This window comes from Lissotriton helveticus, chromosome 1_1 (genome assembly GCF_964261635.1).
Source record: "Lissotriton helveticus chromosome 1_1, aLisHel1.1, whole genome shotgun sequence".
NCBI classification, from domain to species: domain Eukaryota; kingdom Metazoa; phylum Chordata; class Amphibia; order Caudata; family Salamandridae; genus Lissotriton; species Lissotriton helveticus.
This window is the reverse complement of record NC_136057.1, coordinates 1,670,628,923-1,670,653,369: the sequence shown is the minus strand read 5'-3', so window position 1 is coordinate 1,670,653,369 and position 24,447 is coordinate 1,670,628,923. Positions and strand designations below refer to the sequence as shown.

At 41.3% G+C, this 24,447-nt stretch overlaps 1 protein-coding gene across 2 annotated transcripts in view; it reads right to left on the bottom strand.

Moving 5' to 3' along the window:
* SCN8A (sodium voltage-gated channel alpha subunit 8) overlaps positions 1–24,447 on the bottom strand; it is a 566,978-nt gene that overhangs the window by 57,509 nt on the left and 485,022 nt on the right. For both annotated transcript variants that reach the window (XM_078688933.1, XM_078688934.1), the window contains exon 24: positions 11,691–11,795. In XM_078688933.1, coding sequence (XP_078545059.1) covers positions 11,691–11,795 — 105 coding nt within the window. The remainder of the gene's footprint in view (positions 1–11,690; positions 11,796–24,447) is intronic.

Here is a 24,447-nt window from a genome sequence, read left to right as displayed (position 1 = left end):
CCCACCATTGCTAGATGGGTTAGATGGGTGATGCAGGAGGCCGGTATTAGCCTTCGAGATCCATTCGGACACGAGGTGCAATGGCCCCTAAGGCATTTGGCTTGGGTGCCCGTTTGGAGGTATCCTCATCGTGGCAGACTGGTCTTTGGACTCTACCTTTAAAAGGTTCTACTTCAAACTGGTGCTGGATATTCCTCGCCTCGTTGTGAGCAAGCTTTAAACTAGCATAATCCTTGCCTTCAGTCCTGACAAAGAATGAAAAATGTCCTAGTTATCGTAACGGAAAGTTTCAATTCTATTAAGGACTCAGAGGCGAGGATTATCCCACCCTAGGGATTCCAGAGAAAGACAGCCCTCCCCGTATAAGAGTAAGTAAACCTGCTTGGCTATAAAGAGTTTTGTTGGACATGTTTGTTCTATTGCACATTAACTGCTTTCACTGCATTTTGGTATGGAGGCTTTAGTAGTTTGTGCTCAAGTAGTAACAGTGTACTCTGTAGGATCTGACGCAAATAAACAGGATTCATGAAGGTGATCCAACGGCTGACATCGCGTGACGAAAGAGGGCGAGGGCCCAGTGAGAGAGGACTATGTTGGGGCTATGGGCCTCCTGATTGGACATTATCAGTCTGCTCTGATTGGATATTGTTGTTTTTTCTCACTACCTTTTTCCCAAGTGTTCATGGGAAATGTAGTTTTGTTTACCTTTAAAGTTGGCTGCTATATGAAATAAAGTGAAAAAAGAAGGCTTAATCCTCGCCTCCGAGTCCTTAATAGAATTGAAATTTTCCGTTAGGATAGCTAGGAAATTTTTCATTATGGTGAAGTCTGACTACCAGGAATGTAACTCACATGAGAGAAGAATAACATCAATAGTAGGCAAAGTATTATTAACCACTTGACTAGCCTCCAAGGCAAGTGGCAGATTAGATTTCACCAACAAATTGAGAACCTCAATATAAGGTAATGCCTTAAGTGCAGTAACCTGTTCCCATTTGTGTCTAACAATCCACAAACCGCAGAGTTGATATAATTACATTAAGGAGCATTGAAATTGCCCACTTAAATAATATTAACCACTTTCATTGTTTTCCTAATAAAATTATCAATTGCTGATTCCAGTTTGCTTAATATTGGGCTAGTTCAATGATCAAGCAAAGATAAAAGTAGCACAGTCCAGCCTCCTCCGGCCTTGGACGAGCCTGTCTTTGCCCGGGGACGTCCGTGCTGCAGGAGTGCCCCAGGCGCTCTATAGCATCATCTTTGCTGTGGGATGAAGTGTTGCTACTGGATTAACTTTATGACACAGCACTGAGCACGAAGTGTTCTCACATTGCTCTGCATTTTAATAATTTAGACCTGTTTAGACCTGTGTTTAGGCATTTTAGGTTGCTTGACGTTTTTAATGTAAATTGTTGTATTTTAAAACGGAATAATTGTAGCAGTCTGTTGAATTGATTTTGCGCATACTTGCACTTTACTCACCCTTCCACATCAGAGGGAATAGGCATTTCGAATCGGACTCGTCCTCGAGCACCACCCGCCATCTTGGGGCTGCCTCGGGACGCGTTCTAGCTCTTCTCCACTTCCGGGAGAGAGCTACTTAGACCGAACGAGCCTGAGGCTCCGTGATAACTTTATGACACAGCACTGAGCACAAAGTGTTCTCACATTGCTCTGCATTTTAATAATTTAGACCTGTTTAGACCTGTGTTTAGGCATTTTAGGTTGCTTGACGTTTTTAATGTAAATTGTTGTATTTTAAAACGGAATAATTGTAGCAGTCTGTTGAATTGATTTTGCGCATACTTGCACTTTACTCACCCTTCCACATCAGAGGGAATAGGCATTTCGAATCGGACTCGTCCTCGAGCACCACCCGCCATCTTGGGGCTGCCTCGGGACGCGTTCTAGCTCTTCTCCACTTCCGGGAGAGAGCTACTTAGACCGAACGAGCCTGAGGCTCCGTGATAACTTTATGACACAGCACTGAGCACGAAGTGTTCTCACATTGCTCTGCATTTTAATAATTTAGACCTGTTTAGACCTGTGTTTAGGCATTTTAGGTTGCTTGACGTTTTTAATGTAAATTGTTGTATTTTAAAACGGAATAATTGTAGCAGTCTGTTGAATTGATTTTGCGCATACTTGCACTTTACTCACCCTTCCACATCAGAGGGAATAGGCATTTCGAATCGGACTCGTCCTCGAGCACCACCCGCCATCTTGGGGCTGCCTCGGGACGCGTTCTAGCTCTTCTCCACTTCCGGGAGAGAGCTACTTAGTCCTCTCTCATCAGGATGCGCAGCGGACGTGCGCAGCAGGCGCGCGCCGAAGACGCGCCTAAGACAAGCCCGTCTGCGCCCGTCCGATCCAGATCCGGGCGCAGGGCCACCCCCCCTTGCCGTGCTGCCATCCATGATAGTATACCAACATTAACCTATACCTCCAGCCAACTAAGAGGTATGAACCCTGGATTAGGTAGGTCCTGCATTATGCTTACGCCTCCTAAAGATCTTACTCCCATAGTTTCATCCTGTATGGGCTGTCATTATACCCTCCCGCCGCCTGTACTTGCAGCTAATTACACTTTACATCTTCCTCCAATTAGCAATGCTCATTCTCGAACTGTTCAGTACTTCAGAGCAGCACTTATCAACTCTCGCTCCCTCCCCAAACATAGTCTATCTATTAAGGACTGTATCATTAACCAGGAATTGGACATTCTGTTCATCACCGAATCCTGGGGTGACGAGGCCTCTGGTCCTGACTTTGTCTCGGCCACCCCCGAAGGCTATTGTGTCGTTAGACAAGATAGAACTTCTGGGCGAGGTGGTGGCTTGGCCATCATCCATAAAGATGCTTATCGGACAAAAATTGAGCTTATTCCAACCCCAAACTGCGAAGCTATCGCGTTTGTTATTAATCTTACCCAGAAGCAAGCTTTTAGAGGGACATTGGTCTATAGGCCACCGGGTCCCCGAACAAAATTCTTAGCTGCGCTTGCAGAAATCACTGAAGCGGTCATAGGATCCTTGGATTATACTATCCTTGGAGATTTTAACTTTCCGCTGGAAGATATGGAAATTAAGGACACTGCCCAACTTATCACAGACATGCAAGCAATAGGAATGCAACAGTTGGTAAGGGGTCCCACGCATGAAGCGGGGCATACACTGGATGGTCTGTTTACAAACAATCCAGACATTGACCTGATAGCAGTACTACCATTGGTATGGTCTGACCACCAAGCCATCATCTTTAGAATTCGAGCAATACAATCCAACCCCCCCCAGACCAAAGCCCGGTTATCACTGGGAACACGAGCCTGGAAAAACGCCGATATTCCACATCTCTCAAATATCCTTAGGACTTCGGTCCCGGAAAGTTCTTGTGATCCTGAAAGTTTGTCTACTAACTTTCAGGGATGGTTATTAAAGGCAGCCAATCAGGTGGCACCTGAGAAATCTTATTGCCCAAATAGAGTTACACCATCGGCCCAGTGGTTCACAGAGGAGTTGCGTCTCCAACGTCAGTATTGTAGAAGTCTAGAAAGACGCTGGAGAAAGCACTATAGCCCCTCTGCTAAGCAAATTTATAAAGATGCTCTGGCGATCTATAAGAAAGCTATCATTATTCAAAAAAATACATTTTTTACTGGTAAAATTGAACAGGCCCAGAACTCAGCGAGGATGCTATTCCAGGTGGTAAACTCTCTCTCTACTCCTCCCACTGGCCCTGCAACTGAACATTCTCAGGAATTCTGTAACTCGCTGGCCAATTTTTTCACCACTAAGGTAATGGACATTTATTCCATTTTCCCACAGCTACCAGCGGAAATTAGGACTGATCCATCCTCCCATTTGGCTGTGACCCATCCTTCTTTTTCTGGTTTCAAGCTAGTGACAGAAGATCAGGTCAGCATTTTAGCTGCCAAGATCAAATCGGGTTCTCCGCTTGATCCATGCCCTCCTGATATAATGAATCAACTTTACAATACCATCGCTCAGCCGCTCACCACCATTTGTAACGCCATCTTTAAAACAGGCGTCTACCCAGAGATCTGGAAGAAGGCCATCGTTAAACCTTTGCTCAAAAAGCCTTCCTTAGACCCCACGGCTACAGCCAATTACAGACCCATTGCTTGCCTTCCCTTTCCCGCTAAAATCGTAGAGGCCATCATGACCCAACAGCTTTCAGAGTTCATTGAACATCATGAACTCCTGGATGATACGCAGTTCGGTTTCCGGAGGGGACACGGAACCGAAACTGCGCTGATAAAGGCCTCCGATGAAATTAGAAACATCTTGGATTCGGGAGGAGCAGCAGTGCTCATCCTGTTGGATCTCTCGGCGGCCTTTGACACGGTCGACCATGCTATCTTGGTCGACCGTGCCACAGACCTGGGGATTAATAATTTGGCCAAAGATCTTATAGCCTCTTTTTTGACTAACCGCAAACAGGCAGTCAAACTGGGCAATTATTATTCACCGACTTCTAAACTGCCATGCGGGGTCCCCCAAGGATCGTCGTTAAGCCCTGCGCTTTTTAACATTTATGTTGCAGACTTGGCAAGGGTCATAAAATCTCATGGGATGCGCCTAACTACTTACGCCGATGACACCCAACTTGTGTTGGCGGTCCATAAGAACGGCCCAGTGGTAGCAGCTAATTTCCAGGAGGGGATACTGGAGGTACAAGCATGGATGCACAGTAATTGTCTAAAACTGAATGCGGAGAAAACGGAGGTTATGACCTTTGGTAACATCTCTCCAGAATGGTCCCCAATTTGGTGGCCTACTCAGATGGGTCCTCCTCCGGTCCCAGTCGCAAAGGTCAGGAATCTTGGAGTGATCTTTGATAAACATCTGTCCTTCAAACACCATGTAAATAGGGTTGTCTCAGCTGCCTTTTTTACGTTGAAAAAGATAAAAAAGCTGCTACCGTACTTACCATCATCAGCTGGAAAAACCCTAATTACCACCTTGGTGTTTTCCAAGCTTGATTACGGAAATGCCCTCTTTCTCAACACTCATAAATATATCTTGAACATGCTTCAATCTGTTCAAAATATGGCAGCCAGAATCCTTCTCAACATTCCAAGGCGCCAGTCCATCTCGGCAGCTATACACCATCTTCATTGGCTAAGAGTGGAGAGCAGGATCAAATTTAAGGCCTTATGTATTGCTTATAAGGCCATTCATCATACTGGCCCGAAGTTTTTAAGAGAGGCATTTCAGCTATACACCCCTATAAGGAACCTAAGATCAGCAGCTAGCTGTTTACTATCTGTGCCCCGAACAAGAACCTCCACTTGGGGAGATAGACGATTCTTGGTAGCAACTCCCAGACTGTGGAACTCTCTCCCTTCACATATCAAAACTGCCCCCACTCTTATCTGTTTTCGTAGGGCTTTGAAGACTTGGCTCTTTAACCAATAAGTTTGTGTGCTGATTACTGTTTCCTAAAGCATCATACTGCGCCTAGACACCCTCGGGTATTAGCTGCGCATTAAAAATTCCATAAATAAATAAATAAATAAATAAATAAATTAACTCTCTCACATGGTGCAATTCATTAAAAGGTCTTCAGTGTTGCAACCATACACTATGATTGATTTATTGCAGTGAGGTCGTGTAAGTAGTAGATATTGCATGGCTGTAAGAACCAGAGGGGGCAGGGTAAATTATCAGAACATGTCTCTCTGAACATGTTTCGCTGAAGCCATGCTGCAATATGCCTGTCTCCTTGAGGCACTTTAACTTGAAGAGCAAACTCAGTTAGGCTGCAACATTTGCTTCCTTAATTATTTAATTGTGGCTAGTGATGCACACAGCCTCTCGTAAAATCATTCTGCTTGTCAGACCGGGTAAGCCAGTAGAGCAAGGTAAGACAGGAGATAATATTTTATGTTAATGTTACTGCTGGCTGGCATTGCTTGAGTAAAAGAAAGGGTTGATAAAAAAGAGAAAAGAGGAGTAAAGAGACTGAGCACTGTCGGATCAGTACTTCTCTTTCAAAGTAATGCTGCTGCTCAAATAAAATAAGAGCGTTGAGGCAGACAGCCCAATCTCAGACCCTGCTGTGTCCAGAGGGTCATTTACATTTATTGTGGTACAAAATATATTGCACGAGGGTCATCCCTGCGAACGGATGCATATGGCGACCTTTCGTGAGCCCCAGCTTGGTTCCTCTTTGTCATACCGCAACGCTGTTATGCCAGGCTTCCCAACGTCGTCAGTGACGGCCATCATGCTATGACGGGAGGGGGCGGCATCTGAGGCACCGCTTCATTCTCAGAGTGGTACAAAAGGGGGGGGGGGTGATGGACGGAGCATCTGAACCATTCAAACACTCACTCCCAGTCAACAGATCTGGCTTTAATCCATCACCGTTCTTTAGCCCACTCTGCCACCCCAGTTCAGACATGGCCATATGCAAATCAGTCTGACCCTGTGCCTCATGGAGGTGGCGGCAGTGATGGGAATCCATCAACTCCAGTGCTTCCATTTACTTCCACCCCCACTCATGTAACCCTTCATATTCCTCCGTGTCACTATTATTCTCATCAATGCCTCCACCACTATTTCCACATCAGTCCCCACATTTGCAGAGTGCTCCATTCTCTGCAATGCTTTTACCGCATCCACCACCTCCTCCTTCAGGCGATTTCAATGAATCTCCTCCATCTTAGTCTTAATGGAGCTTTTCCTCAGAGAAGTATGGGTTAATTGCCACTCTCAATGATATTGGTTTGTGTGATCTGCAGCTTTTTTTTTTATCCGGTTATTCTTTCCCTTCTCTTCAATATATTCATTTATAGGTAAAACAATAAATACATATTTTTTAAAGCTGTGAACGCTATATTTTAAGTATATTTGTTATCAGTTACTCCTTTTTGGGCATAGGCAATGAAAGATATTAGAGATGACCTGTAAAAAATGTGTTTCAAAATTACCGTTACCATCTGTTGGCCAGTGCCATCCTCATTTGTTGACTATGTAGCAGTTCAATGAGTATACAACAATATATACATGCCTCTGCACCCTGGCTCTAATTTAAAAAAGTGCTCCTTATTTAGATATTGATGTAGGATTCAGTCCTTGGGCCCCCAATTATAAGACTATTTAGATGCATCTATTCTGCTATTTAGATGTCGTAATCCATGTCCTTTATAGAAGCTGCCAATGGTGTGGCCATACTTGTTACCTGATTGCAACATGCTTAATTGAAAAGACAGGGCAACAGTGGAGCCCGTCGTTTTACTTTTCCTTTCTTTGCCTTAGAGGGTCAATGAAGGTTGCCCCAAACCCCACGACCCCCCTCCTGCCCACATGCAGCTTGGATGCTATTCCTCTGATATTCTTGTACATTACAAATAATAAAAAAACTGAATTCTAGGGAGAGATCATTCAAACTCCCTGGATCCACGGGAGTGGAAACACGGGTCCAATCACAACTGCACCATGGGGGTTACAGCAGTCCCTAGCATTGCCTTCTGTGGGGTGCTAGTAAGAGCAGATTTGCTCCTTGGCTAGGATTTGTGCAGTAAATTTTCCTCCCTTTTAGAAAGGTCTTTTAAAATTCGTGCAGCGTAATGAACCTTCAGTTTACTAAGTACTTTGAAAATTGTCTGAAGTTGGTTTCTTTTCTTACTAAGCTGAATTACAATGTTCACACCGATTATGAAATGAGTAGGGAAATGCCAATTTTAACTTGCAATACATTTTCAAAATTTACCAAACAGAAATATGTTTGTACTTGAATATGTATTCCTTCTTCCACCGTTGTGGTTCAACTTTGTCAGTGATGTATTACGTACCCATCCATATATATATATTTTTGAATAAATCCACATCTTCTGTAAAAAAATAAGACATTTGCAGCAAAGGTGTTTCATATTTTTGGGATCCATTTCACAGGGGAACGAATGGAGGAAAGGGGGTATGAGCTGTTCCTAGAAATCAAGTTTTTCAGCAAGTAAGGAGGAGCGAGACAGATACAGAAAGAGATGGAAAAATAGGGGGGGGCTGACAGCAGCAGAGCAGGAAAAGTGGACACTGTCCTTGTCTTCTCTGGGTAAGAAGGAAGAGATGAATTCCTCTTCCTTCTCTGCCCCGCCTGTCCCTGAACTGCCAAGAATGGCCAAGCCTTATCCATGGGCCTTGGTTTTTTCTGCCATCCAAGGATGCATTTTTAAAATAAAAAAGTGGGGGAACGGTTTCTATAAAATTAAAAAAGTAGGGGCACGCCGTGCCCTGCCGATCCCGCCCACTTTGACCACTGTCTGTTCGGAGCTTGCACTAAGCTTCATATTAAGATTGGGCGCCTCCCTGTCTTGGTCCTCTCGTTGTTTCTGCATGCCCTTGCGGAAAAGGGGAATACAGAAGAGGGCAATTAGAGACTGCTGGGGAAACGAGAAAAGAGCCATCCTTTGAATCTTGATACCATACCTTAAGGCCCCCTACCCCAGAAAATGCTATCCAGGAAGCGGGAGGTGGCCTCACCCATCACAAAAGAGGATCTACAGTTCTGCCGGGGGGGCACCATTACACACTAGCAAATATGGTCATCACCAAGATTCAAGCTCTGAAATCGGATCCGGCCTCAGCCGTAGCAAATATGCAGAAAGATTTACAAGCACTGGCAAACAGTCGCAACAAATCAAGATGACATAATAGCACTAAGCCAGGAGCAGGAGAAAGCTCAGGATGCCCAAGACAAGATGGAGGAAGATATAAAGGCTCCGTTGGGCAAATGCGCAGACCTCGAAGATAGATCACAGAGATATCAGTTCATACTAAGCTCTATTGCCTGGGTTTGATTTGCTGTGGTCTATTGAGACGATTGAGCATGACAAGTTGTCCACCTCCGGCTCATGACCTACTTACAGGTAAGTTTGAAGAATGCTAACCAAGTTTGTTTTTTTTCCAAGTAGAGAAGGGTTCATAGCCCTACAAAAGAGCTGTAAAGAGAGACAGCAGTTCATAAAATATTACGTTTTCCTGGTTCTACTGGGAGGGGCAGAGTTTGATTCTCATGTAATGTAAGGTGGATTTGTACAGCGCTGCTTGTCACCTGTGAGTGTATCCAGATCCCACCCCCTTTGCCAGGAAAGGGGGGGGATAAAGGAATAAAGGGGAGTTGCAGACAACAACACGTTCAACATCATGTTGGGATGGATCTGATTCCACTTCAAGGGCAGTCAGGTCTCAAGTTTGAGGAATGATTAGAGGGGGTCAGAGGGTGAGAATGAGTATTGTTATAGAAGTGTACACAAGTTCGGTGATGACAAGTAGGAGTCTGTCCACTATGTATTTACATGCACAGTTGTAAAGATTTAATGACTAGGGTTGCTACCTGTAGGCTGAGAATTTTTATCATTAGCACAAATAGTTAAGAGAATTTCCTGGAATGTTAGGAGAATACACTCTCCAGTGAAGCTGCTCAAAAGTTGGCAGAAGGTTACCAACTGGTAGTCCCATATTTTATGTCTACAGGAAATTGAATACGAACTATATGAAACACAGATTATACTCCACCCACTATTTTGCAACAATCTAATTTCTGACGGGTAGAGGCAATCTGGCAATACCTCAAGAACATTGAATGCCAATCCTGTTACTGGACCTCTCAGCAGCTCTTAACACCGTGAACTACAAACCCCTTTTCAAAAGAATAAAGGATACAGGAATATGTGGTACAACCCTAGAATGGGGTCCATTCTGCCTCACAGGAGAACTAAAAATGTTATCTCTATCTTCATACCCATCAGTACCATATCCTCAAAAGACAAGTGTTCCTCAGCGTTCAACACCATGACCTTGTGTAGTCAACATATACTTTGGCACTGTTCCTAACCTTCTAAACTCCTTAAAACAGTTACAGCAATTCATATGACACCGAGGTTATTCTGAAACAAAAGACAGCCAGACCTCGACACATCAGAATTTACTAACTCCCTAAAGGCAGTTAACAAATTGATGCTATTAGACTTAAACACTCCAAAAGCGAGAACTTAACTTGGGGAACATGGATGACTTATGACCCAACTATTGCCTTGCCAAAGGCAAATAGATCTACTCAGACCATGCCAACAGTAGTAAAGACGATGGGGGTGATCAGGGACTCAGAACTCACACTTGAAAGACAGGTCAACAAGGTGACAAAAATGTCTTCAGCATCATAAGAACTTTAAAACAATATTTCCCATAAGTAATCCCAATTGAACCGGATTCATTTTAAAGCACACTTTTTCAAAGAGATTGTCTAAAACCAGTAGGGTTTACAAGCTGTTCTGAAAAAATAATATTCCAACACTTCAGAGTAGCCACAGTAAACAGGAGCATTATTTATTGACAACCACAAAACTGTCCATATGCCTATAGGAACAGATGACTAGTCTATTAGGCCTGCTTTCAAGACTAACGGCTAGATGGCTGGTGCACTCACAGACAATTGGCCTAAAAGCAGCCCCCTATTCTACAGGTTGTAGTGGATTCCCCTGTATCTCTATATGGAAAGTCCAAATATGGCCAAACCGCAATAGGCCTCACAGTTTCATATATTGTGACCGATTCTCAAATAATCTGCTCACAGAGCCTATCTTTAACAATATTAGTCGACAATTTTTACAAGTATTTAAAAGCTGAATGTATGTGGCACAATTCAGGGAAATTTCCTAAAACTCCAACCAAAAATGAGTATATATTCATTGGGACTCTCAATGGCTCCCCACCCCACTGCCTTTCAAAGTACCACCAGTTGTGGTGTGGAAAAAGAAAGTGAGAGAGTAACTGTGCCGCCTGGGTGAGGTTATCCCTTCTGGTGGGCTTGATGACATTTCTGAGCAATTCTGTTGAATTGAATGTAGTGCTCACCAGCAATCCGAAAAAGGTAAGTTTATGAGATCCTAGACCGACAGACAGATATTCCAAAGGCAGTACATTTAAACAAACTAGTATCTTTAAAAACATTATTTGTGAGTCACTTCTGAGAATAAAGAGGTAGAGTGCACGTTTGAAGAAGAAAAATTCCAAAACGATAATGGAACTCCAACAATTTTAAAAAGTGTTTCAGCCAATATTGGTACCATTGGTTGAAGTAAAAAGATGAGACAAAGTCACATTCAAGATATAGTTGAGTTCAGGGTTATTTTGAGTGTGCTATCATCATATAATTCAGAATTTTTCTGCATGACATGAGGTGTAACAGCATATCTATGTTTTATCAACCACTCTACATGTTTTACTTCTTTCCAAATGTTCTTAATTGTAAATGGGAAACTTATTTTCTCAATTTGGCCAGAAACTCCTGTTTTTGCCAAAATCTGGATTATGACGCGATTTAGATACAGTCTATCCATGTAATATGCAGCAATTTAACAAAGCAACGTGCAGGGCTGACTCTTAAATAAGGTGAAGTTAGGCTGCTGCTACATGACACTACCTAGTTGTAAGAAAAGGACACAGAAGGAACTTTTTGTGAAAAGAAATAAGCTTATATTGCCCAAAGCACCAAAAATGCGCGCACAGTAAGTGGCAGTTAGCTGCATGAAAATTAAGCTGTAGTACTCAATATGTTTACTCACCAAGTTAGAAGAGATCATATATAAATATTTTTTTTTTAATAGGACAGGATTATTATCCTAAATTATCTTTAACAACCACATTAACCAAGAGCATACTTACTAAAGGCCTGGGAATTGGCTTCTGTGGCTTCTTTGATCCTAACTTTTTCATAGCGTTGTAGTATTTCTTTTGCTCCTCTGTCATGAAGATGTCTTGACCTCCAAAGTAATGGGCGAAAAATAGAACTGGTTACAATCCCACAATTAACACATGAGAAGTTGTTAGGTTCTTCATAAGTTCTGGCAAATGCAGTTAAAAGGGAATTAAACATTTAGAATATGAAAGATTCCCAATTCTAAAATATGGATTTCACTCTACTACAACTTATAATTATTAAAAAACAAAAAACTAGGTGGGACTGACTCAAATCCTCCAATGCCAAAGAAATCAATTAATTGTTAATCAGAGGCATCAAAACTGACAGCAAAACATTATGCCTTCCTTTTCTTATCAGTCTCTCAGAATAATGCAATCTTCTGTATGTCACATTTGTTTTGTATGGCAACTGATTGTTTCACCTAAATACTTCTCCTGAATGGCAGTATATAACATTTTCTGAGACGATCCTGCCCATCTTATTAAAAAGTTTGGCCCCAGATCCTGCACTTGCCAAATCATCTTGTGTGGTTTCCATTTTAAACTTGTCTGTTTCTTGAACAAATGGAAAGGAGAACAGTAGGAATATGTTTTGTCTTCAGCTTTCTTAAAATTTAAAGCAGTTAGAGAGAAGATGTAAAATAGAATAGAGTTTTGGACCACCTATGGGTGGGTTTTACCTACCCAACCCTGATGTACCCCAATAACCCATAAGGATAAAATGTGACATCTAATTTTGGGAGGGCACTCAACAGAAAATCTCTAAACCAAAACTATTAAGGGCCTCTGTACAAGTTACTTACTCATAATGTTAGCTGTCAATCAAGGTCATATTCACTGAATCAATGAACACTGAATAGTTTCATCTATGTGTAAAATCATGGAATTTATTATGATGGTTGTGTCTAGGAAAGGTCCATGATTCTTGACAAGTGGACCCAAAGCCCAGTCCTTGTATCTCTCAATAGTGGTAATTAATTGCACATTAAACTCTGCACATCTGCATATGCCATAGCATTTCTCAGGTGAATTTGTTATAAAAAAATTTAAGTATCTAAATAAAACCAGGATGTTAGGGGTTAAAAATTATGCAGTAAGATAGAAACACATTGAAGAGGCCTTGTGGCTATTAGGAGGTGTGTTTCTCTGTGTAAAGTCATTGTATCATGCAATCTTTGCTTTTATCATGCCACTTTTGATGTACTGTGGTAGCACCATGGAATGTGACCACTGAACTGTGTTTATTAGTATGGTTGCTCCAATTAATGTATTCACGAGTCACAGTTATATTCTCTGTCATGGCACACTCACACAGACAAATATTTTACACAGTGGTGGACACCACTGTGTGGTTATAGGTAGGACCTAGTTACCATCGGTAGAGTGTTTGGTAAGCTAAACATTTGATGCAGTTTGATGACTCTTCAGGAAACTGTCCCAAACAAAAGTTGAGCCACCTCAGCTCCTTCTTGCAAAGTTATGGTGTAATCTGTCAACAAGGAACAAGGGTGGAGGAGGGGGGCAGATGGTCCCAAAATGCTATTTCCCCATGCTGTTTTCCATAGGAAAATTGAACAGTGATCCTGCAAAGACAGCTGAGCGGAATGACACAAAATTTAACAGAAAGCTAAATCTTGGTCTGGAAAGCGTATTGTGATCTAATGTAAATCCATTTAAGGTTAAAAAACGTTGTCTACCTAGACGGTTGGGTTTGCGGGAAGCTTGCAAGAGTCCCGTGATCATGCAACCTCAAACAATAGAGCAATTTGATTTGCTGAGGGCATTTTTTTCCCCTTCAGATGCCTCACTCCAGCAGGAGCAACAGTCTCCCGTAAACTCCCTCTTGGACTGGCCAGGACTTGGTACCGTGCCCAGAATCTAAAACAAAAATAAGGTAGAAGGGGCAGCCTCAGGGTCCCCAGACTCGCTGGACCTTGTATGTGGAGGGAGGTAAAGTTTAAAAATAAAAATACATTTTTGGGGTGCTTCCGCACCCCAATGGACTCTCGCAGAAGTCCCACAGGAGAGTTGGCTCCAGCAAGAGTCTTTTGCTGGGTTAAAAAAAATGTATACATTTTTTATTTTTTATTTATAAAGGGGCAGGGTTTCAGCAGTGGGCTGCCACGCACAGGCATAGGCCGTGAACGGTGGAGACCGGCAGGTCAAAGCCACACTGAGCACAGCTTTGTGCAGCTGGGTGGTTGCTAATGAGCGCCCTCGCCAAGCACTGCTAATGAACTCACATACTGCAACACTCATCATGTTCTGTGACATCACTAATAAAAAAACTAATGACAACTGAACTCACAATATTGACAACACTGTGCATGGCGGGGGTACAAGTTATAGTTGCTTAATACATATTACTTTTGAATGTTTATTTTTAAATTTGTAAATGTTACATTTAAACTGACATTTTCACTTATGTCACTTTACCCTTTTTCACTGAATTTCTGAGTTAAAAAAAATAAAGTACGATATCATTACCATACCCAACAATGAAGTCAATTTAACTCTTGTTTTTTTCAGTGAATGTATGTATGTGCACACACTTACATACGCAGACATAAGTATATAACTGGGTTGGCGATAGCAACTCTGTAGTTATGGTTAATTCTGAGTTTCCATGGAAAAGAATATTTTGTTTAAATCTTTGGGCACAGTTGACGAAACTGCATTGAAATTTCCAAAAAACAAAAAGATAATTTAGCATAGTTTTGCCATGACAAGTTTTGTTTAGATCCAACCAGGGACGAAATAAAAGGGGAAGGAATACAAAAGTGCGTTTTCATTTTTGTTTTGCTTTCAAATGTTATTGCTTTTTTTAACGAGTATACATCAGAGAAAGCAATACAAAGGGTTCAATTGAAATCATAATGATACATACATTTCAGGTTGAAAGGTGGGGATGGCATCCTTTCTTTCAATTGTCTGGTGCTATATCGGAACAACAGCTATCTTCGGTGTCACAAATTTGCTTAAAGTCAGAGTATATCTAGAAAATGCATATTATCTTATTTGGGTAGTCTTCTAAATTGTGGGGGCACTATATCTATTTAGGCAGCTCTACTGGGTATATAGGTATATGGTTTATTTAGATAACTAGGTGTTTCCCTGCAATTAATCAAAGTTATAATCGGAGTACTGGTGTCATGGGGTTCGGATTTCTGCAGAAACATATTTATTTTGTTTCCAGAGGCAGGGAGGGAAGTTAAGTCTGAAAGTATTCTGATGAACTTATGAATTATGCTCTCAGCCCTCTTCTAAAACAAACACCCGGCCTCCCAAGTATGGTGAGAAATATTTGAGTTCTTACGCTCAAATAATGTAGTTTCAATACTCAGAGTTATTAATACATTTGAGAGTAGGAGTCCAGGCGCCACGGGCTACATTTATACAATGAAAAGAAATGCCTAAGCAAAAGATATTATTCATGGTACCCACCACAGGGGTCTGCTTTTTGCAATAGAAGAGCAGACGTTCCATATTTCATAGAGATTTTAGTCACTTCCAGCAGTTTGAAAGGTCTAACTTGAACAGTCTTTTTGGAGTCGAAAATTATCTTTGTATAGTCCAAGATGTATATTGAATCAGTAAGGTTGATATTTTAGCTTTGACAGAAATTTTTCAATTATCAGACCAGATCTATTTAGCTGGAGGATGTAGGTAGTTTGAGACACAAATTATTCTATTTCTTTTAAATTAGAGTATTGCCTTTTACGTCACTTCTGTCTATGAATTTATACATTTGTGTTACTGTTTGTCCTAGTGAGTATATTTGTCTTAGAAAGATAACAAGATCTGTGTGTGTGTGTGTTTGTGTGGTTTCTTTAGTTTGCACAGCGTTACACTGAGCTTCAGGTAACTATAACCACCAACTTCAAATACATTGTATCTTTGTGGGAGCATCGCAAAAGAAATGGGCGTTTGCGGGGAAAACTTAGCTCTTTCATTTTTAAGATTCCTTTCTCAGTCCAAGATTACCAATGGTTCTTTTTCCCATGTATTTTGATGTAAGGGTGGCACCAAAGTGACGCTGGTTATGAGTCTTATCTTTTATGATAACGTTTTTATCCAGATATTGCAAAGCAGAGATTTATTTTTTAATAATATTACAGTAAAGAGATCTCTTTACATTCTTCATTGTCGAGGTAGGTATAAGGTTGAAGGGTTTTAATTGACTTGTCTCAATTTGTGCCAAAGGTGGTAGATCATCTTTGCCAGCTTGTATGCACGATGTAGCACGATGTAGCGTGTCTAAGAAAGCGATTTGGTACCTGAAAAAGTTTAGTGGCTAAAGTCTTTGCATGTACCTTTGTTTGTAGTTCAATGAGAGAGATGCTAGATTCTTTTGTTTTTTTCCGAAATAAAGTCAAGAGAAAAGCTTATCCAATATTTTATAAATGTTTGTAGACAGCTGGAGGGGGGACAGACTGGTGATAAAGGAACCTTTCAAGGGCAATTATTATTTCATCACACTAATCTACCCCACCACACCATTTGAAAACTTTTGGTGACCAAGTATCAGTTAATTTTTGGAATATAGGGTATTTGCAATATGTTCTCCCAATTCTTAGAGGCTGTTTTTGAACCAGATACCAAGATATTGAATTTGTTTGGATTGTCACTTCAGGGCAGTGTTGTCAAATGCTGATGGAAAACATAAGTAATGTATTTAGGGGAAAGAAGTCCGTTTTCTCATAAGTTATGGAGTATCTTGAAACTTCTGAGAGGTATTCATTTACTCTGATATCACCTGTCGGCTGGGTATACAGTGCTAACACAATGCACTAGATGGAAGACCCCCAAGTTCAAATTGAATTTCACTGAATGCAGGAAGGTCTATGAAACCTTTCTGAAGGCCTTCTCTGGGTCCAGTGTCATGGCATTCGTGAGAGGCTGATATCTTGGATTGTTCCAAAACAGGACCTAATAGTCTTATATTATATATTATTATCAAAGGCCTTGTCTCTGCGGGGTGTATTAATGTTAGAAGGAACTGCTCTAATCTTAAGGCCAAAACTTTAGTATAGAATTTATAGTTTACAATGAGGACAGAGATAGGCTGATTGTTGGTTAGTTTTTATAGAAGTTCACATTAAACCAATTTCCATGTTTTAGTAACTGAATTGCCTTATCTCTGAGTAGTTGACTCTTTGATTAAGCTATACATTATTGTTCTCACTTAATGAAGGCAGTTGCAAGGTATTAAGATCATGTTGATACTCTTTAAGGGGAGCGCAGTAGGGTCATAAAGATTTGAATATTATTTGTGAAAGCAGTCCAGGATATTTTATCATCAAGTAGGGGTTTCCCAGATTTATCTTTGATTACAACACTGTGAGATGTTTTCCTTTAGGTTTGAGAAAATTGATGAAGGTCCTCCTTGCCTTGTTTGAGGATGTTTTCCACATTGCTGTTATTAACCCACATATGGGCTCTACTGCTGGTAATTATTTTACACTCATGGGGCGGAGCTTGCCTGGCCTCAAGATGGCTGCATAGTAGGCAAGCTCCCGATACCGTTGTAACTATTTGACAAGAATCCTCACAAATCCATCAATCAATAAATTGATCGCTACAGAGGCGAACTGAACAGCTGTTGGCGGCCACAACAGAACGGTGCCTTCGTGATCCTCATATGCTCTGTGCGACGGCGTGGCCTACATGGCGCTGGGGCTGCTTGCTGCTATGCTTGCTGTGGTGGGGGCAGACCTGGGCGTTCGTTGAGTCAGCGGCAGCGACCGCCCAGGAGTCGGTGACGATTGTACGCTGCTGGTAGTGGCGTCTGGGCCGCTGGTGGGACGCGGCGTTGCTGATGAGGTTGCGGCCCGTCTACACGGAGAAAGCGTAGAGAGCGGAGACTGCCATTGGGTCTTCGGTGATCCAGCAACTGCTGCACCAGCAAACTATTTGAGACCACAGGAGTAGCCGACAGGCGCATAAGACAAGCACATGAAGAGCAGACCGCTCCTGCAGCGAAGGGCCCGCTCCCCACAGTGATCCAAAAGCCAAACAAGGTGAGGAGTGAGAAGGTGCCCCTTGTGGGCCAACTTAGCCGCCTGGGATTATTCGTACTGACGCATGAGGCGAGTGTATGAAGAGCGGGCCGAAGCTGTAGCGAGATGTCCCCCCACTGTGGTGATCCTGCAGCTGTGTGCAGGGAGGAGAGTTTGAAGGGATGCATGAGTTGCATCATATAACAACTTGAACATTCCTCAAGCAGACTCACACCTGCTCCTGATATCCAGAGGTAAACAGTGATTGGGGTACTCGTGAGTCTTGTAATCGGGGGGCTGGAGATCGACACTACCTATACAGGCTTCTACTGACAATTAGGGCCATGCAGTGAGACCCCTCTCTCGACGTCATTACCGCGGATACAGAGAAGGGCAAGCACCTGGTGCACACTGAACACTGGTGAAGGCTGTCAACATTACAGGTGAAACCATAGAGCCAAGATGGGGAAACCTGATAAGACACAGTCTAAATTTCAATTTCAACAGCGAAAAACCTCAAGAATCAGGGAAGAAGATACAGAGACAGATTTGGAAGAGCGGGGTGCCCCGGGGTCATGGATGGGAGGTGACCTACAGAGAAACACTAGAAGGAATGAAATGAAGCCTTTCCACAATTGATGGGAAAATAGATTCTCTTTCGTACCGCATGGATCGCCTGACGGAACGTTTAGATAAACATGCGGAAATAATCAACATGGTGGAGTGCAGAATTTCGGAGGCTGAGGAAAAACAAGAACAAACCACGAAACTCAGAAGCAAATAAACTGCTGGACACGCTGCAATCCAAAGCTGAGGACCTAGAAATGCATTCTATAAGCAACAATCTACGCATAGTGGGTCGGCCGGAATCCACATCAACAGGGAATATTGAACTTTGTGGAAAAGCTACTAATTACGCTATTGGGACAACACACTTCTTCATTGATATTTGTTGTGGAACGGCGCTTCGTTCCTTAGCGCCTAATCCGCCCCCGGGGGCGCCTACGCCCGTATACTAAATTACAGGGACAGGGATGCAGCGCTGCGTAAAGCTAGAGAATTACAGATACTTCGCTATGAGGGCGCAGACTTATCCCTGTATCCGGATTTCATCCCCAAAGTGCAAGAGGCGAGACATAAATTTGCTCCCTTGAAGCAGAAACTGTGAGACCTAAATATTGACTATGCAATGCTCTATCTGGCCCGCCTAAAGGTCCCAATGCATGGTAAGTCCAAGATATATTTGGACCCTAAAAATTTCCAGCAGGTGCTCGAAACCACTAAGGCCAAACCCAGCAGACAGACACCAGAGGCCAACGAAATGGACAACCTCAGCCCCAGCACACTGGATCAGCAAGACTGACAGAGTGGGCAAGCTCCTCTCGTTTGTATATCACCAGAGGTAATATTAGCCGGCAGGTAACAGGCCAGTTATATTACGAGCTGTATAACTCTATACCTATGGCTGCACTGTAGAGTACCAAATGCAACAAGATAAATGTACATCACCACTACAAGGAGGGAGAAATGATGTGTACTAGTATTGGGTGCACTCCCAATCAAGATAGACTTTGGAGATGCCCTATAATGTGTTTGGAGTCTTGCACCCTCACAGTTAATGTTTAAAATATAGCAAATGTAATGGATAAAGAATATAAGCAGATTGGACAGTAGAGGTGGATCCAGAGCTTTGGCAAGCTGCCGGACATTCACTGCCCTCATGTGTAACACACACCTTTATGGGAGGTATAGTTGGAATGTTCGAAGGGGCCATTTGAGGTGTGGCTAAAAAAGACATGTTGAAGTTTGGGGGCATGCAGTGGGAGGGGAAGGGGGAATGTTATACATGGAACTGCACTGTAGAAGTAGCCATGTTGATATGTTGGAGAACAACCGGAGAAGCAGCAATGTAATAGCAGAAGTAGTCACATACAATGAGTGGAAGTGACAATCGTAATCAGATTTCAGGAAGTTGTGGTGCTTCACTAAATTTTTTAACATGGAATGTCAGAGGCCTTAATAACCAGCGTAAAATACAAAAGGTGGTGTCATATTTGCATATACACCAAATCAACGTAGCGATATTGCAGGAAACCCACCTTGCACCTCACAAAGGCTTATTAACGCAGAGAAGAATGAAAGGGATTTGCGTGGCAGCTGGATTTACATCACACGCACGAGGGGTGCTGATTTGGGTGTGACAGAGAACCAACATTAACATACAGGCATTAGACACTGACCCAGAGGGCAGATATGCAGTAGCACAATGCCGGAAGGATAACTTTAATGTGCAAGTGGTTGGGACATACAGGCCTAATTATGATAACCCCCAATTTTATCGTACGCCATATAATAAAGTCGCTAAATATTCGCTGATGCCTCTACTTTAGGGGGGCGACTTCAACTGCGTACAATCCCCTGAACTAGATTGGTCAAGAGGACTGGCGGGAAAGGCCTCATCCGCCACTAAAGACAAAGCTGCAATAGTGGAAGCAGACGGGTTAGTAGAACTATGGCGTCACTGCTCACCTCAAGGTAGGGAGTACACCCACTACTCCTCAGTATACGACATACACACGCATTGACTACTGGTATACTACACAGGATCTGGTACCATATTTAATGGAATGTGAGCACCTACCGCACACATATTCAGATCACTCCCCAATGAAATAAAAATAAAAAAAAGACAAGATATTGCCCAGGATGTGTATGTGGCATTTCCCTCAGTATTCCTTATTAGATATAGTATTCAGAGAGGAGCTCACTAAGGAGATAGACCATTATTTTAACAGTAACTTGGGTAGTGTCCCTAAGATGACCACTATTTGGTTAGCATTTAAAGTTTATATTTGCGGGTGATTATATCTAAACATGCTGGGGTGCTCCACTCTATCAGGGGCAGATTACATAAACTGAAAATGGAATTAGCTGAGTTAGAGAAAAGATTACTGGAACGCTTCACTCCAGAGGTGTTAGTTCTGATTAGGAAGAGGATAGATGAGTATAATGAAGTAGCGCAAACCGATGTGACACACCTGGAAAAATATGCGACAGCTAAAGTGTACGGGGATGAAGACCTAGCACTACGCTTGCTGCACTGATGCGCCCAGCAATCGGTGCAAATAAGGTAACAAAGATAAGGGTGAGAACGGTGTGTTGATACACGATGCATCAAAAATAGTTGATCGATTTCATAAATAATACATAGACCTTTACACCTTTCGCCCCTCAGGCTCAGAAGAATCAGCAGAAGACTATTTATCATACATTCAAATTAGCTGGCAGGTCGAGACCCTTAGAGAGCGTCTGCTGGCTCCATTGCGTCCGTCTCAAATCATTGCTGCACTCAAAGGCATGCCTAATCACAAGGCCCCCGGCTCAGATGGGCTCACCGTAGCCTTTTACAAGTCCTACCGAGATCAACTAATTCCACATTTGTTAAACCTTTTTGAAGAAAAGGCCAAAGACGGTGCCATGCCCCCCACTATGAGAGAAGCTACAATAATTCCATTATTAAAACCTGGTGAACCTGCGGAGCAGTGTTTATCGTACAGGTCGGTGCCTTTACAGCTCGGATACGTGTGAACGGGTTATTTTCTGCCCCAATTAAGATTACCAGAGGCATTAGACAGGGATGCCCGCTCTCTCCCCTTTTATATGCCTTAACGGCTGAAGCTTGTGCCATAAGAGAATATCACAGTCACTGTGGTTTGCAAATCCCCCAATATATGTTAATATCTGCTTACGCAGATGACACTTTACTGCATGCATGGAAGCCTGAACGGAATATGACACCAATTGTTCAGGAGGTAGAGCAATTCAGGCACCACTCGGGACTTGAATAAATTGGAGTAAGTTACTTGCGTTCTCATTTACTGCAATCACTGCCTCCTATCAGTCAGGCTACCCTATAGTGTGGACCTCAGATCCCATATGCTACCTGGTGGTGCAGATTCACTCTAATCCAGAAGTGGTAATTTGGGAAAATTATGACCAGGCAGTACAGAAACATATGGAGGCAATTGCAAAATGGATCCAGTTACCGTTATCACTACTAGAGCGCATATCGCTCATGAAAATGATTGTTTTTCCACATTTCCTGTTTCATTTTGTATATATCCCAACCCCATTGCCAAGAACATTTTTACACACTTTACACTCTCTAATGATCGGACTTTCTTGGACTGGGAAGGAACCGCAAGCACAATGGGAGACCTTGACCAAGTCATACTGAGCAGGTGGCCTGAGTGCACCGGACTTTGAAGCATACTACTGCGCAACACAACATATGCAAGCATTACATTGGATACACGGACCTCATGAAGCCCACATTTATACATAGAGAGGGAGGAGGTAAACCCATTAACAGTCTCGCAGGATCTCCTCGGTAAATCCAGAGAAGATATCATGTTAGAAACCCAGTAGGGGATACTAGGCAGCAACTACGCCAGGCACCTGATATGCAGAAGATCACACTCCTTATTCACCGAAACTGCCATTGAACGATGCGAGTGGTACAGGTCAGTCGAGAAAAGGCTCTTATAAATGCAATGCACACGCTAAATTTAAGAAGCATGGGAGACTTCTTTTCAGAAGGGTCTGTTAAGACATGGGAGCAGTTACAGGTACCGAATGTCTGACATAATATCGACAGACAGAATATCTACATACAAAAATATCGACACAAAAATATCGAAATTATATCTACATAATGGTAAGTACAAAAATATCGAAAAAATAATATCGTAGTACAAAAATATCGAAATTAAAAATATTGTTTTTTTAAATGTATTAATAATAATGTAAAAATAATTTTAAAATACATATAATTTAACAAATATTAAATAAAAACATTAAAACAATAAAAAAATTAAAAGTAATACATATACATTTAAAATAAATTAAAAACTTAATAATTTAATGTAATTTTATTTTTTTTAATTTCATTTAATTGATTTAAAATAAATTTACATTTATTTTATTTTTACCCTGTACGCCTGTACCCCAAAAACCCAAAACTTACCCTGAACCCTAAAAATACCCCTGTACCCCAAAAACCCAAAACTGACCCTGAACCCTAAAAATACCCCTGTACCCCAAAAACCCAAAACTGACCCTGAAGCCTAAAAATACCCCTTTACCCAAAAACTGAAAACTGACCCAGAACCCTAAAAATACCCCTTGACCCAAGAACTGAAAACTGACCCTGAACCCTAAAAATACCCCTTTACCCAAAAACTGAAAACTGACCCTGAACCCTAAAAATACCCCTTTACCCAAAAACTGAAAACTGACCCTGAACCCTAAAAATACCCCTTTACCCAAAAACTGAAAACTGACCCTGAACCCTAAAAATACCCCTTTACCCAAAAACTGAAAACTGACACTGAACCCTAAAAATACCCCTTTACCCAAAAACTGAAAACTGACCCTGAACCCAAAAAATACCCCTTTACCCAAGAACTGAAAACTGACCCTGAACCCTAAAAATACTCCTTTACCCAAAATTAATTAACATTATTTAATTACCAATTAATTATTAATTAACAATAACAATAAAGTAAATATATTAGCACATTAGCTATAATTATTTTAATTTACTAATTAATATTAATTTTTCCCAAATAATTAATTAACAATAAAAAAATTATATATATTAAAAAATTACTCTAATTAATGTAATTAACTAATTAATATTAATTAATTACCAATTAATTATTAATTAAAAATATGTACAAAATTATATTAATTAATTAACTAATTAATATTAATTAATTACCAATTAATTATTAATTAAAAATATGTACAAAATTATATTAATTAATTAACTAATTAATATTAATTAATTACCAATTAATTATTATTTAAAAATATTTACAAACATATATTAATTAATTAACTAATTAATATTAATTAATTACCAATTAATTATTAATTAAAAATATTTACAAACATATATTAATTAATTAATTATTATTAAATTACTTCCCACCCTATTCCCCTATAAACCCACAACCCGCTCTAATACTAAAACGCAAAATGTTAACAAAATTACTAATTTTCAAACATACATTTCTAAACATATTTAGCAAACATATAAACAACAAAATAAAATACATAACACTAAACAACAAAATTTCGATATTACTAACATACATACCTTAATCTCGATATTCTGTCTGTCGATATTATGGCACATCGATATACTATACCATCGATATTAAAACATCGATATTATTGTATATCGATATTTTAATTTCGATATTTTGTCTGCCTACCACAGGTACCACAGGCAGATGTAACGCACCTCACAAGATATGATTACCACCAAGCAAGACTGGCACTTCACTCTGCATTGGGGGAGAGTATGCATGAGCCACGGGAATACAACTTACTGAGATTTCTGTTACAGACCCACTCCCCTCAGCGCACAATATCAACACGCTATAAACATATTAGATCGGAAATTAACTTCAAGCACATAAAGGCGATGCAGGACTGGAGTGATGAACTAGGTATAGACATAACAGAGGAGCAGTGGTTGTACTGTTGCTCTAGCACGAAAGATGTTTCACAAAATGGTAGACACCACTTTACACATTTTAAATTCCTGCAGAGTATATAATATACACTGGCTAGACTGTATAAATATAGATTGAGAGAGGACGATAACTGTGCAAGATGCGGAGCTGCAGGGGGACACTTCACACATTTAGCGT